General features: G+C 41.5%; 1 protein-coding gene across 1 annotated transcript in view; it reads left to right on the top strand.

Moving 5' to 3' along the window:
• The window catches only part of LOC115464499 (vomeronasal type-2 receptor 26-like), a 40576-nt gene extending 23110 nt beyond the window's left edge, over positions 1-17466 (top strand). The window contains exons 5-7 of the mRNA XM_030194866.1: positions 475-702; positions 10159-10285; positions 16568-17466. Of these exons, the coding sequence (XP_030050726.1) occupies positions 475-702; positions 10159-10285; positions 16568-17466 (1254 nt within the window). The remainder of the gene's footprint in view (positions 1-474; positions 703-10158; positions 10286-16567) is intronic.
• Positions 17467-19770: the final 2304 nt, after the last annotated feature.

Raw genomic sequence — 19770 nt, 5'->3', positions numbered from 1 at the left:
TAATCAGCACCTTTGGTGCAATCCCCAGTAATCTGCACTACCATGTAAACACATTAGGACAGGGATGGGAAACCATAGTTTTCAAGGTCCACAACCCAGTCAGTTTTTCAGGATTTCCACAATGAATATGCATATAGTGGAAGCAATACATGTAAATCAATCTCATGCGTATTCATTGTGGAAATCTTGAAAGCCTAACTGGGTTGTGGACCTCCTGGACTGTGATTGTCTTCCCCTGTTTTACATATTAATAAAATTTCCAGATGTCAATTTCAAAAAGCAGACCTACTTGGCACAAACCATATCCTATGACTATATACCTCTAGGTGTCTTATGGCTCTTGGAAAGAGTCCAATATCTAGAGACCTACATCCAGTCTCTAAAATCTGGTAGGCTGTGTATATGAGCAGAAATATGTTTGAACTTGGCAGTTAACTTGACAGATAAGTTCACTATTGAAATTTTAATTTTTAGCTTCATCGTTATCTGAAGATTGTCCACTTTAAGAACAATCTGAATGAAGATATCTTTTTTGATGCGAATAGAGACCTGAACACTGCCTACAATATTATAAGTCAGGTCTATCTTCCCAATGGAGTACAGCATTATGAAATTGTTGGAAGTTACAATCCTTATGCTTTCCAGGGGCAGGATTTCATCATCAATGAGAAGGCAATTGTATGGGAGCGTTCATTCACCCAGGTCAGATTTAAGAAACATTAGAAAAATGAGGAAAGGCACTGGATCATGTTGTATCATGCATGTTGTTAACTGCAGCTGTGTAACTGGATTATCTCAATTTTAAATGAAGCAGAAATAATAAAGGAGTAGAACTTGCGAATAGGTTTTGAATTGATAAAGGCATGAATATTTATGTTCAGAGAAAGTTGAGAATAAGGACAATTCTGGAAGAGGATATTAGAAAGGGTCAAAAAGGTTACACAGAAGGCCAGCTTTCAAACTAATTTAGTTGGCTAAGTAAAGACTTAGCTAGAAAGACCAAAGTCTTTGAAAATTGCTATTTAATCTTCAATATGTATCTAACATTAGCTGTTCAAATTCCAGCCAGTCCAGGGGTATGATTGAGTGCAAGATTCTTAACTTAATGTAACCCTAAGGGTTTAAAATAATCTTACCTGAGCTCCTGCAGAGGAAAACAAATAAGGGTTCTATAGTGACATCACTCTGGGACAACATCTGAGCAAGCTGAGACCTGGTTGCCTTGGCAATGGCTTGCTGGTCAGTTGGGAGTTGGGCAGAAGAAAAAAAGGGAAAGCACTGAGAGTGAGAGGATGTGTTGATGGTGGCTGTGAGAAAGAAAGAGAAAAGTTAGAAATTTTATTTAGGGGAAGTGTAAATGCTGAGGAGAGGACAGCTGAGATTGGTTGTGAGTGACTGGTAAGAGAGTGAGGGGCTGAGTTGTCTGCTAGTGATGATATTAAATGTGAACAGTTATAAGGATGTCAGGAAAATAGTGTGACAGGATTGAGAGTGTGCAGTGTGTTGGGGTTCTAGGATAGAGAATTGGGATCTGCCTGCAGGTTATGGGGTATCTAGCACTGCCTATTCATGTGTATGCTGTATTACCAAGATTGATCTGCCAGTTATAAAGAGTAATGCCGTGTATTTCTATGAAGTTTATGGGATGGAATGTTGGATTATCTTCTGCATATGAAGTGTGTTACTGTGTGAGACCTTGAATGCAGTGCTGGAGCCTGCTGCAGCATTAGAGAAGGGAATCAATAGTGAGAGATAGGCTTGGTAGTGAGAAATCCTCCAATTTATTTGGTTTTTAACTAGTGAGTGAGGCCACAGTATTGTACACTATTTAATGTCACCAGAGGGGTCAGTTCCTGGTCAAAAATAGGGAGTTTAGGGTTTTGCCTCCCAGTTTATTTTCTTTTAAGAGAGGTTTAGGGAGAAGAAAGCCGGGAATGATTCCACATATAAGAGAAGGAAGCCGTGAAATATTTCACACTCAAGACTTCTACAAGGGCCCCCACGCAAGAAAGAATTTGCTCCAATTGGCTACAGACTGAGCAAATACAGCTAAGTGTCAATTTTGCAGAAAAACTGTGTGCGGGGGAAAAAAAGTTAATAAAATACTTACCTGAGATGAAGATGGTTCTCTTGCAGGAGTGAAGGGGAACTGTAAGAGAAGAGTTACACAGAGAATCAAATTCTTGATAAATTCTGAGAAAAAGTGAAATAAATAAAAAGGTTAAATGTGTTGTTCTTTAAAGAGAAATTACTTATCTGATGTTTAGGTTTCCTGTCTGAAGAGTATAAATTGACCTGTTGAAATACAGAGCAGACTAATGTTAAATGCCAAGTTACATGTTAAGCCAGATTTGTTAAGGGAAGAAACATTATTTCAAACACTATGTAGCTAAATACGTACTTTGACTCAGAAATATAAAAATAAAAGGAAATAGCATGAACATGCAAAGTTAAAGGTTTGATTCTTTAAAGATTTAAAGTACTGAGTAAAATAGGGAAAAGAATTGTGTCAATTTCCTTTCTCATCCTCTTAAAATGAGTCAGGAGATTAGTTTCTTTTTTTATCCCTCGCCCTACTCCTGCAGATGATTCAGAGTCACTGGCTTGTCTACTGACACAGGGTACTCTGATTCACTTGATAAGATCTAGACTGCCTGAGAGGGGGCGGGCACTACATTAATCAATCAGGATTAGATGTTGTAATAGCAAGCCTAAATCTACAAAGAGTACTCTCCATCAGGACTGACTGATATTTTTGGTGAGTGTAGAGATGCATAGGCTTACTTCCCACCACTACAATTATCCTTGTTCACTCTCATCCTTAAAGAATCATAGGGGAATGCCAGATCTTTGTGGTCCTCTGTTTCTCTTTCTCCTATAGAATTTTGTAAGATTAGCTGCTTAACTGCTAACCCCATGAGATAACACTCTCTCCCAGCAATTGTAAAATATGACCAGCCATTTCCTTTTGAAACCTCCAAGGCATGCTGAAAATTTCCAAAATCTCATCACATTTCACAAGCTGTACTAGAAAGAGGACTTATTCTACTCTTCTGCCAGCTAGGCCTGCAATGTTGCTATGGCAATAACACTTGCAGTCATGCTGCATGGCATGGTGATATGAGGGAACAGAGAGTCAGGCACTGGTGGTTTTCGTAGGATCTAAGGTTTTGGATGTGTAAAGTGGTGCAGAGGGTCTGGACTAAAGGGGGCAGATTCACAATGGATTAGTGCAGCTTTCTTTTTAGTTCAATTTCATTATTAAGGTGCCATTTTACTTAGCTGTGGTAAAAGGGGGCCTAAGCTAGCATCAGCTATTCTTTTTGATGTGCGCTGAAGCTCCCTTTATTACAGAGGTAAAATCCTGTCTTTTTTGTCGAAAAGAAGTGCCCATGTGGTAAGTGAACCATGTCATGCTTGTGGCTGTGTCCCTGCGTCCAGACTCACCTTTTTTTCCAGTGATCTGGCTCTGTGGCTTCTCTGAACTGCCTTGTCCCTGCATTGATGCATCTGCTGCCTGGTGTTCCTTCATCCAAGCCGCGCTCTGGTTTCCCTGTTTCCAAGCCTCACGATAGTCTATTCGAGCCTCATTCCAAGTTGTGACATCATCAGCAAAGTTCTTTATAATGCACCTTTGAACTTTCATGCTTTGCCTTTGCAAGAGGTCTCTAAACCTTGTCTTTGTGTTCCCTGTTTGGATGCAATTCCTGCTTGGCTTTATTCCTGCATGCCTTGATTCCTGCTTAGCTTTGTTCCTGTGAGTCTTGTTCCTAAATGCTTGTTCCTGTTTGTCTTGATTCTGAACCATGTTCCTGAAAGCCTTGCTTTTTAAAACATTGTTCCTGAAGCTTTACTCCTGGGTAGTCTTTTTCTTGTTTCTGTTTACCTGTGTGTCTATGAGTCTTGTACCTGAAAGCCTTGTTTCTGACCCATGCTCCTGAAAGCCTTGTGTTTGCAAACCTTGTTTATAAATGCCTTATGCCTTGATTCCTGCCTGGCTTTGTTCCTATGAGTCTTGTCCCTGAATCCTTGATCCTGTGTGTCTTGCTTCTGAACCTTGTTCCTGAAAGCCTGGCTCTTGCTATAGCCAAACCCTTTGTGTTTATCCAACACATTTTTGAATTCTGTTACCGTTTTCATCTCCACATCTCCTGTGGGAAGTCATTCCAGGTATCCACCACCCTCTCCGTGAAAAAGTACCTGATATTATTTCTGAGTTGGCCCCCTCACAACCTGAATTCATGCCCTCTAGCTCTACCACCTTCCCATCTCTGTAAAAGGTTTGTTTGTAAATTAATACCTTTCAAATATTTAAACTTCAGTTTCATATCACCGCTGACTCTCTTTTCTTCCAGGATATATATTTTCAGGCCCTCAAGTCTCTCCTCATACATCTTGTGTCTTTCATTGTTCTAATTCAATTCTGAAGTCAAAGTACAGAACTGGATGGCATAACTTCCCAATGTTTGTGATCCCAGTCTCAGACACAGAAGTTCAGAGGCTGCAGAAGACACATTCCCCGATTCTTAAATGACCTTTCAGAATTGTTCCAGGAAGCCATTAAGGCTGTTGAACACTGGATCGCTCTATTTCCAGAGTGGTGAAGTCCACACAAGAGCTTGACCCATCAGTAAGGAGATGAAGTAGGCAACACGGGCCCATTCAGACAGGAACTCTCTGAAAATTATTAGGCACTGATTGACAAGCCCTCTGCAAGTTTCAGGATTGCCGTCATATCTAGGGAATGGTGCCAGACGGATACCAGAGTATGCTGAAGCGGTTATGGACATAGTTAGTTCTGGGACAGAGGCAGTTGCACCCTGAGGTGACACTGAAACCTGTAGCTGATCCATATGAGACGGAACTATGCAATTGCTGAAGCTGCCAGTTGCTGGAGCAGCCTCAAGATGGTTGGCTCACCCGAGCTTATGGCCTTCACAATCTGTCACACTGGGGTTGGTTAGCCCTTGAGCTATAGCCAGGTTTGTGCCACCTACTTGACCTAGAGGTCTGGCATGGCTCGACTGGCAGTAGGCGAGTTGTGCTGTGGCTAGGGTGGACTGGACCTGGGAACTGGAAGATGTACTGGGATTAGAAACTGAGGGAAGTGGGAACTGAAGACTGGTAGGTGTACTGAGGCTGAAGGTCATATGGAACTGAGACTGGAGACTGGACAACAAGCAGGCGCTGAAGGCTGGAGAGAGCTGGAGCAGGAGATGTACTGAAGCTGGATGGAGCTGGGAGAGGATATGTATAGAAGCTGGTAACTGGAGGGAGATGGAACTGAGACTGAATAACAAGCAGGCATTAAAGGCTGGAGAGAGGTGGAACAGGAAACATACTGAAGCTGGAACAGGATACGTACAGAAGCTAGAAACTGGAGGGAAATGGAACTGGAGATGAAGACAGTGCTGCAACCAGCTGCTAGAAATTCTAGACAACCCGTTGTGAAGGCAAAGAGGAAGTGTCCCTCGGCTTCCTATGAGGTCCTCGCTCTTCAGACCTCTGACATCATCAAGTGTGCTCCCGAAAGCACTGATCCTGGTGCTAGAGACAGCAAAGGAAGATAGAGTCTGAGCTGTGGCCAGCACCAAAATGATCCTTAGCGCTAGGAAGGCAGCAGGGGTCCTTGGAGCTGCTCGACCCCATCACTGAGGTGAGCAGGGATGTGGGTAGGCACGACTAGAGCCATGAAAAATGCTTCATGCTGTGGTGATAAGAGAGAACCGAGTGTCATTCTGCTAGCCTGAGTACAGGCACTGGTGCTTTTGTAGGATCTCAAGGGTTAAGGTTTTGGTCCCTACTTTTTATGGAAGCAGGTTGGTTCAAGCACTGACAAAACAGTTGACCTTTAAAGCATAGTGTGGCATTAATCAGACCCTTACTTCCAATCCAATACCTCTTACAATCCCACCAATCATATCTCTGGTGTCTAGCAGCACTTACCCTGATCTTACATATCTAACCCCCTCCTCTTCATATTAAAAAAAAAAAAAAAGCATCCTGATGGTATAGTGATCCCATGGCCCCTTTCATTACCTCAATTGACCTCCTTCTTCTAGCATTAAAAAAAATGCCCTTGTAGACTTCTGGGTCCATAGCCCCCTACCTCCCACCAACTACCCCCCCCCCCCCACATACACACACAGATACCAATTTCCTTGTAGTCTAGTAGTCCCCTCTTCCCACCAAGTCCTCCCCCAAATCTCTGGTAGTCTAGTGGCAACTCCCACCCACCCCACAAAGCCAAGCCTAGCCCCCCAACCCCATACCTGGAACAAGGCAGGAGTGATACCCACTCACTCCTGCCTCCGAGCACTGTCATGTGCAAAATAGTGGTACCCCATCCCACACCATACATCCATGAAAACCTCCCGTATATTACTCTGCATAGTGCATTATAGGATGCACTGCAAGAGGCAAATGACAGTGCTCGGAGGCAGAAGTTAATGGGAATTGTTCCTGACTTCTTTGAGGTATGGGGTTATGGGGCTAGGTTTGGAGTCCTGCTAGACTACCAGAGATTTTGGAGGACTGGGGGGAGGGTGGGACAACTAGAATACCAGGGAATTTCTGTATGAGCAGATGGAAGGTGGGAGGGCAGGTGACCACTAGACCACCAGGGCATTTTTGTAATGTTAGTGGAAAGGGAGGTCAGATCAGGTTGACCATTCCTTGCCCAGTAAAACTGGATTAAAGCTATGTTAATGTTTTGTGAATTAGACCCCTTTAGTTCTGACCCTCCTGCTGCATCTGACCTGTGAAACAAGCAAGTGCTGCCACCTGGAGTTCAAGGAGGCCAGCGCTAATCCCTTCTTCAGACCTTCATGAGCAAAAGCTAGAATATGAGCAATAGATAAAATGTGGAAAAGCCCTGTCCATGCACCAGCTCTCCACACTGTCACACAGGCAACCCAAGTGGAATAGGGAAAACATTTCTTGCTTTGAATGGAGCCCCAAGAGAATAGCCCATTGTGATGTGGCAACTGCAGTGTCTAGTGAACCTCTTTTAGAAAGATTGCACTTTTTTATTCAGTAACAATAACTGTGTTTCTTATCCTTTGGAGTCCACTAAAAATTTTAGGGGTTGTTGTTGATCGGCACTTTACCTTTGAATTTCAGGATTCCATGGTGGTTACTAACAGGGGCGTAGCCAGACCTCGAGGTGAGAGGGGGCCAAAGCCCAAGGTAGGGGGGGCACATTTTGATTGCTTCCTCACTGCCCCCCTCTGCCGCCGCTGTACATCTGGCTGGCGGGGGTCCCCAACCCCCACCAGCTGAAGCACCGCCGTCACAAATACCTTGGCTAGCTGGGGTCCCAACCCTCACCAACTGAAGACTTCACCCAGCTCTAGTCTCCGGCTCCGTCGCTGCAGAATTGCCTTCCCTGCTCTCTCATCCCCTTATGTCCGGCATGCTCCTTTTAGTGAAACTGAGCATACTCAATTACACTAAAAGGAGCGTGCCTGATGTGAAGAGACAGCAGGGCAGGCAATGCGGCAGTGACGCTGCAGACCAGCGCTGGATGAAATAACCCCCGCCAGTCAACCAGGTGACCAGAGCAAATTTGGGGAGCCAGGCCCCCATGGCCCCACCTAGCTATGCCACTGGTTACTAAATCTTTTAAATTACTTTGGAAGCTGAAGCACATTAGGCCATTTTTTTTTTTTCAATTGATATTTTCAGATTACTTGTCCAGTCTCTTGTTTTGACCCAATTTGATTATTGTAATTCTGTCTATGCAGGGTGTAATGTGTTTTAAGGAAACTGCAAACTGCTCAGAATCCAGGGGCTAGACTTGTCATGCATGTTCCACGCTTTGAGAGGGCTACTCCTTTGCTGATACATTTGCATTGGCTTCCCATTAGGGTCAGGATTCTATTCAAACTCTGTGCTCTCATAGTTCAGATTTTGTATGGTATTGCCCCTGACTATATGTTGCCCCTTGTTACTCTGCCTTCTCACAATTCAATCTTTGGTGCAAGAGACTACCTGCATCTTTCCTACCTGAAAGAAAGTAGTTTATAAATCTATATATTCAGCTACTTTTTCATACTAAAGGTACAAGTGGTGGAATTCCTTGAAGAAAAATATAAGATCCGAACTTGATTATTTGGTTTTCCGTAAGTTTTTGAAATCTTTCCTTTCCAAAAACATTTCTGTCAATTGATCCTGGTGCCTAATCTCCTCCTTCCAGTCTACCCATTATGCTTTTTGATTGAACCCTATATATATTACAATTCTTTCCTTATCAATATGTCTGAGTTTATGTATTTTGTTTCATATTTTGTAATGACTTCTTTTTAGCTTGTTAGCCACATTGAACTTGAAATTGTACAGGGAAATGTGTGGTATAAATGTCATAAATAAATAAATAAATAGTGTCGGCAAGCATGAACTGCGGTGCATGCTCAACCATTGCACATACATGAACCATTACACATGCACGACTAATATTCCGCCAGTGTCGTTATGCTCATTTTAGCCCTCTCCTCAAGTCACTTCACTGGCTTCCTATCCATTTCCGCATACAGTTCAAACTCCTCTTATTGACCTATAAGTGCATTCACTCTGCAGCTCCTCAGTATCTCTTCACTCTCATCTCTCCCTACATTCTTCCCCGGGAACTCCATTCATTGGGTAAATCTCTCTTATCTGCACCCTTCTCCTCCACTGCTAACTCCAGACTCCGTTCCTTTTATCTTGCTGCACCATATGCCTGGAATAGACTTCCTGAGCCGATACGTCAAGCTCCATCTCTGGCCGTCTTCAAATCTAAGCTAAAAGTCCACCTTTTTGATGCTGCTTTTAACTCCTAACCCTTATTCACTTTGTTCAGAACCCTTATTTTATCATCCTCACTTTAATATTCCCTTATCTCTTGTTTGTTCTGTCTGTCTGTCCTAATTAGATTGTAAGCTCTGTCGAGCAGGGACTGTCTCTACATGTTCAAGTGTACAGCGCTGCGTACGTCTAGTAGCGCTTTAGAAATGATAAGTAGTAGTAGTAATGTACGACATTATAAGGGAAGAGTATAATCTTTCTGAAATAGTATACCCTCTTTGCCAATAGTGCCCACTCTTTGGAAAGAGGGTACACTATTTCTGAAGTATGCACACTCTTAACATTGCCCTACAACAAAATGAAGACTATCTAAATCAAAATAAAATAAATAATGGTCCAAACAACATGGCAAATTAAACAAAAAAAAAATTCTGAGCTGCCATCCCTATTTCTGACTAAACCAGGATAGGAGGAGAGTAATGTGTAAATAGCCAGTTGCTGTTTCCCTATGCCTAATTAGAACATAAGAATAGCCATACTGGGTCAGACCAGGGGTCCATCTAGCACAGTATCCTGTTTGCCACAGTGGCCAACCCACCGGTTTTGCTTACCAATTACCAATATTGCCACCCAATCTCCGCTAAGATTCCGTGGATCCATTCCTTCTAAGCAGGATTCCTTTGTGGTTTTCCCATGCATGTTTGATTTCCATTACCATTTTCATCTCCACCACCTCTCGCAGGAGGGCATTCCACGTATCCATCACCCTTTCCATGAATTAATACTTCCTGACATTAGACCTGAGTCTGCCCCCCTTCAACCTCAATTCATGTCCTCTAGTAATACAGCCTTCCCATCTCCGGAAAAGGTTTGTTTGCAGATTAATACCTTTCAAATATTTGAATGTCTCTGTCATGTCACCCCTATTTCTCCTTTCCTCCAAGGTATACATGTTCAGGTCGGCAAATCTCTCCTTGTATGGTTTGCAATGAAAATCTGGAATCTGAAATTCAGTTTGAAATGTTGTGTGTACTGATCTTTCTTATTTTACAGGGTACTTTTAAAATGAAGGCCTCTCTTTACTAAGCTACACATCCACTCATGCTTCTTGCTTTTAATAATTCAGTATAGTCTCAAGTTGGAGTTCTGAACCAGCAACTTTACTTAAAATTTATCTCTTTCATCAATATAGAACAGAACTTATAACAGAGACAAGAATGTTGCTGCTGTTTAGGTTTCATTTACTATGTTACTATATGTTAGAGGCTTGAAAGTAGGAATTGGCCCATAGGTGAACAGAAATGGAAACCTGCATTTTAACAATCACATGTGAATGCTATATCATATCACCCAGATTTTTCTTTCAATATTTAGACACCCCCTCAGGCCAAATGCAGTGAGAGCTGCCCTCCTGGCTTCAGAAAATTAACAAGGGAAAGCGAGCCCATCTGCTGCTTTGACTGTATTCCGTGTCCACAGGGAGAGATCTCCAATCAAAGTGGTGAGTGATATGTGGCATGTCAGCGACTGTGGTTTATTTGCTGGTGCTGATTTATAAAAGAGAAAAATGTCTCAAAAGCAGCTCAAAGCGACAGATGGATGTTTTTCTCGCCAAAACATCTAAATCATGATTTTCAAAACACCGATTTGAGACATTTTACTCTGCAGTTCATCTAAATTGCAAGGGGGGCATGTTGGAGCTGTGTTTTAGGTGAGATTTGGGAAGGCTTTAATTCTGGATGTTTTTCTGCTACAATGGCACTTGAAAAACAAGGAAAGGTACCCTACGAAATAAAGTCCAGTCAACAAAGTAGGGAAGGGACGTAGCTCTACCAAATGAAAGGGACTCCAGAGATGGATCCATAGAAGTCTTCATTGGTAAAATACAGATACAGTGGACTCGACACGGTCCTGTGTTTCATCTACATGCCTGCATCAGGAGTCTTGGTATCTACCTATATGAAATGCACAAAAACAAATACAAATATATACATTTATAAACAGCTAAAAGATACATGATGTTAAAATGTGATATAAAATTACAACTTAAAATTATAATAATCAAGCATATATAGAGGGATATTCAATTTGTGCCATGTACACGAAATATCAAAAACACTTGGGGATCTGTTTAAGGAGAAGCTCTAGCGGCTGTCCATGCACTAGTGCTGACACAGCTCTTTCAAAATGAATGGGCCTTGTTGGCCCTAGCGCAGGGGTAGGCAACTCCGGTCCTCAAGAGCTGCAGGTAGGTCAGGTTTTCAGGATATCCACAATGAATATGCATGAACTTGATTTGCATACACTGCTTCCATTGTATGCAACTCTATCTCCTGCATATTCATTGTAGATATCCTGAAAACCTGACCTGCCTGCAGCTCTGGATTACTGGAGTTGCCTACCCCTGCCATAGTGCATGGATAGCCGCTAGCGCTGCTTAGTAAACCAGAGCATTGGTCAACAAAGTGATTTACGTATACAAATGTGTCCTTCAACAGTGAGCAGACTTAAAACCATTCCCAAAAGGAATAAAGTCAAATAAAATATATATTGAATAAGAAAAGAATATGTGTGAAAAATTTCTTAAATTGAAATAACATATAGTAAAAGTGAGTGGCTTAAATATGAAATATCATATCTAAAACATAGATAATATGAAAAAGGTTGATAAACGTGAAATTGAGAAATGCTATAATGGAACAGAAAAAAAGTTCATGGCAGAAAAGAAGCATGTTTTGGTCTAGACCTGTTCTAGTCATAATTAAGGGCCAGATGCACAAAGCTTACCGTGCTACTAATGTTTGCTTTAGACTGGTTCTAGCCAGTTTAAAGCAAGCGATTATGTGGTTAGCAGTGTAAAATGGGGTTTTCCATGGTTAGCAGCTACTGTGAACCACACGCAAATGTATTACAATGAGCTCATTAGTATTCTAATGAGCTCATTATTATTGTAATATGTATTCCAGGGGATGCACAGCTCCTGAGTAGCCGTAATTTAACAAGCACATTTTATGGCTGCTCTGGAGCTGTCGGAGAGGAGAGAAGCACAAGCAGGCAGCTGCAAAGGCTGCCTGCTTGTGCTTCCTACCTCTCACCTCCCGGGGCACCCCCCAACCAAGCACCACCATGATCTCCCACCCCCCTGAATATTTTTATTAATTTCCTTGGTGGTCCAATGGACACCAGCACCCCCGTCCTCTCACACACACATACACACACACACACTCTCTCTTAAGACATTATTTAGTAGTATCCCAAGAAACACTATTCACACCTATACACAGTGGTGTGCTGGAGCCGGCTCGCACCGGCTCTGCAGAGCCGGTTGTTACTTTTTCAAGAATTTAGCGAGCTGGCTGTTCAGCTGTCAGCTCTCTCCCCGCCTCTCCAGTCTCCGAGTCGACATCACGACACCTACCTCCTCCCAGTGGCTCCTCTCGCTCTCTCTCCGCCTCTCCTGTGTCTCCCAGTCCTGCCCAGCGGACCATCTGTCGACATCAGGATGCCGTCCTCCTCCCAGCGGCTCCTCGTGCTCTCTCTCCGCCTCTCCGAGTCCCGCCCTCTCAACGTCACGACGCCTCTGCAGCACCATGGCCACCAGTGAGTGCGCGCCCTTCCTGCTTCGGCTCCTGCAGGTGTTAGTTTGGTTCCTGTCCTTCCCAGGCAGCTCGTGTCTGACCGCATTCTTCATTGGCCACGAGGTAGTAGCGCCTTCTGCTGCACTTTCACATACCCCTGCCACCGGCCACCAGTCCATCATCGTCCTCCTCGTTGGTAGAAGAATCTTGGATTGGATCACCACTCCATTCCAGCCAGGTAGGCCCCGTGGCGCAATCTAATATTTATTTATTTAAATTGACATTTTTCATTGCATTTTCTGCTGCTGCTAGTGCGTGAGGATATCCTGTTTCCTGATGGGTCACTCTTGTTGTTGTTGTTGTAATCTACCATGGGAAGCCTGGTGTTATAAAGTTTGATGGAATATATTGACATTAAATGGAAGTAGAATTAAACTCTCCTTTCATTGGGGCACACATGGAATCAGATCTTCATCTGTTTTGTAGAAGTTTACCTTTTAGATATGCAAATGGATTATTCTGTTTTGAACATGTTTCAGGGGGAAGTGGTTTTATTAGTCAAAATAAATATTTTGTTTGCAGATTTCTTTTGTTTATATAAATGGGCTATATAAGCCCCTAATGCAGCCCATATTGGTTTTCTTATATTTTGTTCCTGTGATAACTTATACTGTGCCAAAACTGAAAACTCTTATCTCTGTCTGGTTGGTAATAAAAGGAGCTCATTGTGAACACTATCTACCCTAAAAGATTGTTTTGTGGCTTCTATGAAGAATTGTGATATTGAATAAATAAGCATATGTGTGTGTGCAGGGCCGTGCTGATGCGGTATCTGCTCACTTGCAAAATCTTTCACCTAAACTTGTGATTCTCCTATCTCTGCTGCCCTCCCCTTTTCATGCAAAGGAGCAGTATTAATTGAGGAAGGCAGGCTCTTCAATTTACGTGAGAATACAACCAGATTGCTATTTATGCTTTGGTTTGGGGCTAGCTCCTCAGTCAGGGTGAGTTTCAGAGCTTGAAACAGCATTCAAATTAAAGAGAACCTGAAATTTTAAAAGTGCTAAAAATAAGTTTTAAAAGTATTTGCCTTAAATCTAATTGCAGAATTCAGGTGCTGGGAGTCTGGTTGTCATATGCTCAGATTTGTTTAAATCATATGCAAATTAGTCCGGTGTTTTTCACTAAACATTCCCATGAGTGTCTGTATGTTAATCTTCATTCAAATAGAGCTCTCTGATTGGATGATCAGCTTCTGTTAAGAAATCTGCCCGGGAAGTGAACAGAGTGAGAGCTGTCCTTTGCCAAGAGAGGCATCCAGCTGTGACTTCCTGTGTTTGTTGACTGAAGTTATAAAAGAGTGCCTGATTGTGGTAAATGAGAAAATATAAGTGAAAAGAGATTGGTGGCGATTGAAGTTTCTCTAGTGAGAAAAGGATCTGAATATTTCAGGATTACTTGAAGTTTATGAAGAATAGAAAAGGGTGAATTTCAGTTTAAGAGTGTTTAAGTCCTATAAGCTATATAAAGGCTAGGTAGATTTAAGTGACTGTAAGCAAGGAAACCTTAATATTTGATCTGAAATAAATATTTGATCTGAGATAGTTGATCAGAGATAAATGTTTGATCTGAATTATATCCTTTGGTGCAAAGGAGATTAGAATGCAATAGAGTATTTCTTTCTGTTTACCAGTACAGTCAAATAATTCCATTCCACTTAAATAATTTTTTGTTATATATATGAGGGAGTAGTATCTGGATTTATTGTAAATCAAATTGATTCCATTCACAGGAATTCATATTCACTTTCATGCATTCATCCGATATTATCTTTTAAGGATGAAGTTTTATTTTATGTTCACTCTGTCTCTTGTGAGCTGAGCACAGTTAGTTTCCTCGGCTGGCACGACTACATATTAGAGGTATTTTGATACTGTGTGAAGTTTTACCACAGACGGGTGACATATATAAAACATTCTCCTTGGATAGGATGTGATATGTGAAAATACATTTTGCTTTAATGAAATTGCTAAACTTTAGAGTCAGAGACTTATCAATGAGGGATACATACAGTGCTACTTTTTCCTGAGGTCCGGCTTACTTGCCTGCTCCCTTCTGTTCCTGCTCTGCTGGACGGGGGGGGGGGGGGGGGGGAGCCCAACCGATAGTCTGCAGGGGGGCACCAGAGACCCTAGGCACGGCCCTGTGTGTGTGTGTGTTCCTTAAGCATATGTGTGTGTGTGTGTATCCCTAGTCATGATGCATCCTAAGTTTATATAATTCTTTCAAGAAATCCACCCCTGGGTCTCCCCCACCATCCAAATTGCAGGGCAGGCTATGCCCACAGAGAGAGCCTGTTGTTAATACTTTACCAGCTAACTCTCTCCCTGGGAATAGCCAGCTCTGCAATTTGGGGGGGGGGGGGGGCGCAGAGGTGGATGGGGTGTGCGCAGAGGTGGATGGGGGAGAGAGCCTGTTGTTAAAAATTTACCAGCACACCACTGCCTATATACATTCATGTTAGCTCTGGGCCTACCCAAAATATGAAGACTGGCTACGCCACTGGTGTACAGTTGGGAGTAATGGTTTTGGGGGGGGGGTTGGGGGGGCTCAGAAGACAAGATAAGGGAGCAGTGGTGAGATGTGTACCTGGAAGCATTTTTTTAAAGTCCACTGCAGTGTCCTATTGCTCTCCTTGGATGACTGGTGGACCAATCTACTAAAATGCTGCCCCTCCTATATCCTAATAACTTGATTTTCTACGTTTTTCACATGGACATTTCTTTTTAATGGTCAAAAAAATCACATACAAAGCACAAAACCTTATTCGAAAAAGTATTTTTGGAAAAAAAATAGATGTTTTTCTTTTTCGAAAATGACCTTTCCTGTTCTGATTTTAGATGTTTGTGCAAAACTTCCAAAGTCGGACTTAGACATCATATCAAAAATGTCCTTTCACACCTTCTATTTTAGTAAAGATTGTAATAGTTTAATAATGAATAGAAATGCATCAAGTAGAGTCTGAAACGAAATCAGACCCTCTGAAGAAGCTCATACACTACTCTTTACTACTAAAATATGATTCAAAAAAGTCCATCAACCTTGGCCAAGCAGGGTACAGACTGTGGAACTCAGCTGCAGCTGCCAGAAGGTCAAAGCAAAAAAGATGAGTTCAGACTAGAGCTATGAAAATAACTGCCCTGGTAAATCTTTTAAAATTTTCTGTGCATTTGTATACTATAAAATGAGACTGGGGAGGTGGGATTTATTATTTGGAAGCAATTCAGCCAGGCTATCCTTTCAATTCCTAAACTGCCTTGATATGAAACCATCCTGACCCTATTGTCTCAGAATTCCTTCCTTCAGATCCATGTGTCTGGTTGATATTATCTTTGGTGGCACAGATATTATAACAATGCCAACAAAATAGATATTCTAACCCATACTCCTGGTAAATATTCCATGTCCTGATTTTCTAAAAGAAACAAAATGATTTCTTGAGATACTGATTGAGTTTCCCATTTGGTTTAGTCCTGTGCGGGACAAACACTTCAGCTGGCAGGAGTTGGGGACCCCTGCCAGCCAAACCAGGGGCCCCAGAGCAATTTGAGGGCCCAGGTCCCCGTGGTCCCCATAGCTACACCACTCGCTTTAGGCAATTAAGTGCTGAATATTGACACTTAACTGCATAATTGCTGACTCCATTCCCAGACCACCTAAAAATTAGCCGGCTTTCATTTTATCACTCTGTGATGATAGTCAGTGGCACCAACCAGTCAAGAGCCACTGAATATCCACAGATAGCCCTAAATAAGTGAATTCACCAGCCAGAAGCCATTTGTGGCTGGTTAAGTCGCTTTGAATATCAATCTTAAGGTGTTAATGTTGCTCACTTTCTAGAAAATAGAACAAAAATAAAAGGAAGAAAAGAGATCAAATATACAGGAAACAATATAAGCCATGTTTTTTTTATTTAGTAAGATAAGTTGAAATTATTCTTGGCAAAATGTATGTCTACTGTACATACTGATTCTGATTTGTAACTAGTTGATGGGCGTCAAAACTACTTCACTCCAAACATTAGGATATTATAGAGCAACATTATCTGCTGTAGTTTGAGGTATAGAGAATTAATTTAATGCTCATACACTATCCCAAAACCAATGCTGTTTATGAGATATTGAGACAATGTTCATCTTCCTCAGATATGGACAACTGTGTGAAATGTCGAGAAGACCACTGGCCAAATCATGAGAGAGACACCTGCATCCTAAAACCAACAGTTTTCCTGTCCTATGAAGAGACTGTTGGGATAGCTTTGACTACCAGCAGCATTTTCTTATTTCTTATCAATACAATCATTTTGGGAATCTTCATTAGTTACCGAGATACACCTATTGTGAGAGCCAATAACCAGGGCATCAGCTATATCCTCCTCATCTCCCTTATGATCTGCTTTCTATGCTCCTTGATGTTTATTGGCCACCCTGAGCCTGTGACCTGCATTCTCCGCAACACTACCTTTGGGATGACTTTCTCTGTCTCACTCTCTTCCATACTGGCAAAAACCATCACTGTGGTTATGGCTTTTCATGCAACCAAGCCTGGAAGCAAGTTAAGGAAATGGATGGGTTCCAGGATCTCATATACTATAATACTTTCCTGCTCTCTTTTTCAATGTATTCTCTGTCTCATTTGGTTATTTACTGCTCCCCCATTCCCATATCTTAACATGCAATCAGAAACTGGGTCAATATTAATTGAATGTAATGAAGGGTCAATGATTGCATTTTACTGTGTTCTGGGTTTCCTGGGATTTCTGGCTGGTATCAGCTTCATCATTGCGTTCTTATCAAGAAATCTACCTGACAGTTTCAATGAGGCCAAGTACATTACTTTCAGCATGCTGGTGTTCTGCAGTGTTTGGATAACTTTTATCCCAACATATCTGAGCACAAGAGGAAAATACATGGTAGCAGTAGAGATATTTGCCATACAAGCTTCAAGTGCTGGACTTCTGGGATGTATCTTTATGCCCAAATGTTGCATGATCCTATTGAGGCCTGACATGAATAGCAGGAAATATCTTACAAAAAACAACTGAAATGCTGTGGAAGTTAAAGATGTGCTAATTCAAATTTATGGAATTATCTTTGATTTGGATCTTTCTATCTCTTAGTGTTGCATTCACTCCTAGGACCCTAATACTCAAAGGACCCAACGTTTTTAACTCCTGATATTCAGCGGCACCAAACCAGACAGTGCCACTGAATATCACTTCAGACTGCCACTAAAAAAATATAGGCAAATCAGGAGCAGTAAGGGGGGTGCCACTAAGGAGAAGCCTGGGGTTATGCGGGTATCTTTAATATTCAATGCCATTACCTGCAACAATCAGCAGCCTAATTTAGGACAACTCAAAAGCTATCATAAATTAAGCCTCTGAGAGATGCAGGTGCCAGCACTGAATATTGGCTGACACCTGATTAACTTTTTTTTAATTATCTTTATTAATTATTTATATTATACACTCCAAGAGATAATATAGAAATTGTAATACACTTTCAAGAAAAAAAATGTCCTTATTTTCATAAGTTGACATCAATATTTTTCTATCGACCTTAAAATAAAATGAGAAATTACAGGTCCAAGAAAGGAAAATAGATTATGTGGTAAATACAAATTTAAGGAATATTCTCCTGACCCAATCTCTTTTCCCAAGTTATCTTATACAGTGTGCATTCTGTTACTCGTACTACTACATTTACATTCATTGTTTCCTTTGAAATCAGAAATTCTTCTAATTGTTTAGGTTCAAAAAATTGAAAAGTCTTAGACTGAAATAATATTCTTCATAAACAAGGAAATCTAAGTACAAAATTAGCACCTAGGGCCACAGTTCTCTGGCGCAAGGTCAAAAAGGCCTTACATCGTTTCCGTGTCTCTTTTGACAAATCCGGATATATTCTAATTTTTGATCCCAAAAAATCTGAATCTAAATTTCTAAAAAAAAGTCTCAGTACAGCATCTCTGTCCATTTCCAGAGCAAATGTTACCACTGCAGTAGTTCTCTGGGTAATAACTTCCAGTGATGATTTGAGGAAAGATGTTAAATTCATCTAGTCTCCCTTCTGTGCATTAGGCATGTGATTAACAATGTTAGTATTAAGCTGGAAATATTGCACTCTCACCAAAGGAAGCAGTAAATCTCGTGACATCCCCCAAACTTCGACTAAATATTTTTTTAAACATCTCTATTGGTGAAATCAGTGGGGACCTTGAAAAATTAGTCAACCTCAAATTACTCCTCCTTGACTGATTTTTCAGGTATTCCATTTTCCGGGAAATAAAACTCCTTTCTTTAGTTGAGGCTTGGGTTAAAGTCTCTAATTTGTTTACACTTTCCTCAATTCGCTTCACCTCTGAAAATTGATGGGTATTTATTTGTTCTTGGATTAGGACCACTTCTGATAAGGTTTTAATTTTCATAGTATTTTCCTGAATATTTGATTTTAAGGAGGAATGCAAAGTGTAGTTTAAGTCCCAAAGGGACTCCATCGTCACTACAGCTGGTTTACTTATTAAACCCACTTCCTCCACTTCCTTTGGCTTAAAGTATCAGTTATTTCCTACCATTACACTCCCAGCAGTTCTTCTGACAAAGGTGTGCTCCCTCTCTGTATGCTCCTCTCTTCCTCTTCGGGTAGGTGATGTAAGCTAAATTATCTGACACAATAATGGTAAGTAACTGATAACCACACTTTATTTATGAGATGAGCCATTCAAAGACCAGAGAGCTCCTGTAAATAGATCTGAACCAGACTTAACACATGTCTGGCCAATGGCAAACCCATACTGGCAGCCTTCTTAGACAGACACATGTGATAAGAATATCTCCTCCCTCCTCAATCCTCTGATTTTTTTTTCTGGAAAGTTGTGATTTCACCCTGTCTCTAAAGCTTCCTCTAGCCAATATTCAGCCAGTGGCAGACAGTGTTTTGTCATTGACTTTCTGACTTTTGGAAAGCCAGCGAGTGCATGACTGGTTAAGTCAACATTCACAATTAACCAGCCAAGGTAGGACTGCTATTTAGGAGGTCCTATTTATCCACTAAGCCTGGCTGATTCTTAATATTCTAACTTAACTAGTCACACCCAGGAAACACCTCCAGAATGCCCCTGATGCAGCCAATTTAAAAATCACTAACCAGTTATTTTTAGCGGCAATAAGCAGTTAAGTGCCACTGAAAATGACTGGTTAGCCTCTGACAAGTGAGTTAACCGGTTGGCAGCCATTCCCAACCCGTTAATTTGTTTTGAAAAAAGCTCTGCTGCTGTATCATTACCCACAGATAATCCTTCAAGTAGGAATTAGGGATGGAAGATGGTGTGGTGTCCCCATTTAAAC

Source organism: Microcaecilia unicolor, chromosome 3, assembly GCF_901765095.1.
Source record: "Microcaecilia unicolor chromosome 3, aMicUni1.1, whole genome shotgun sequence".
Taxonomy (NCBI): Eukaryota; Metazoa; Chordata; class Amphibia; order Gymnophiona; family Siphonopidae; genus Microcaecilia; species Microcaecilia unicolor.
The sequence above is the reverse complement of the archived record's forward strand: the minus strand, read 5'-3'. Positions and strand labels throughout refer to the sequence as shown.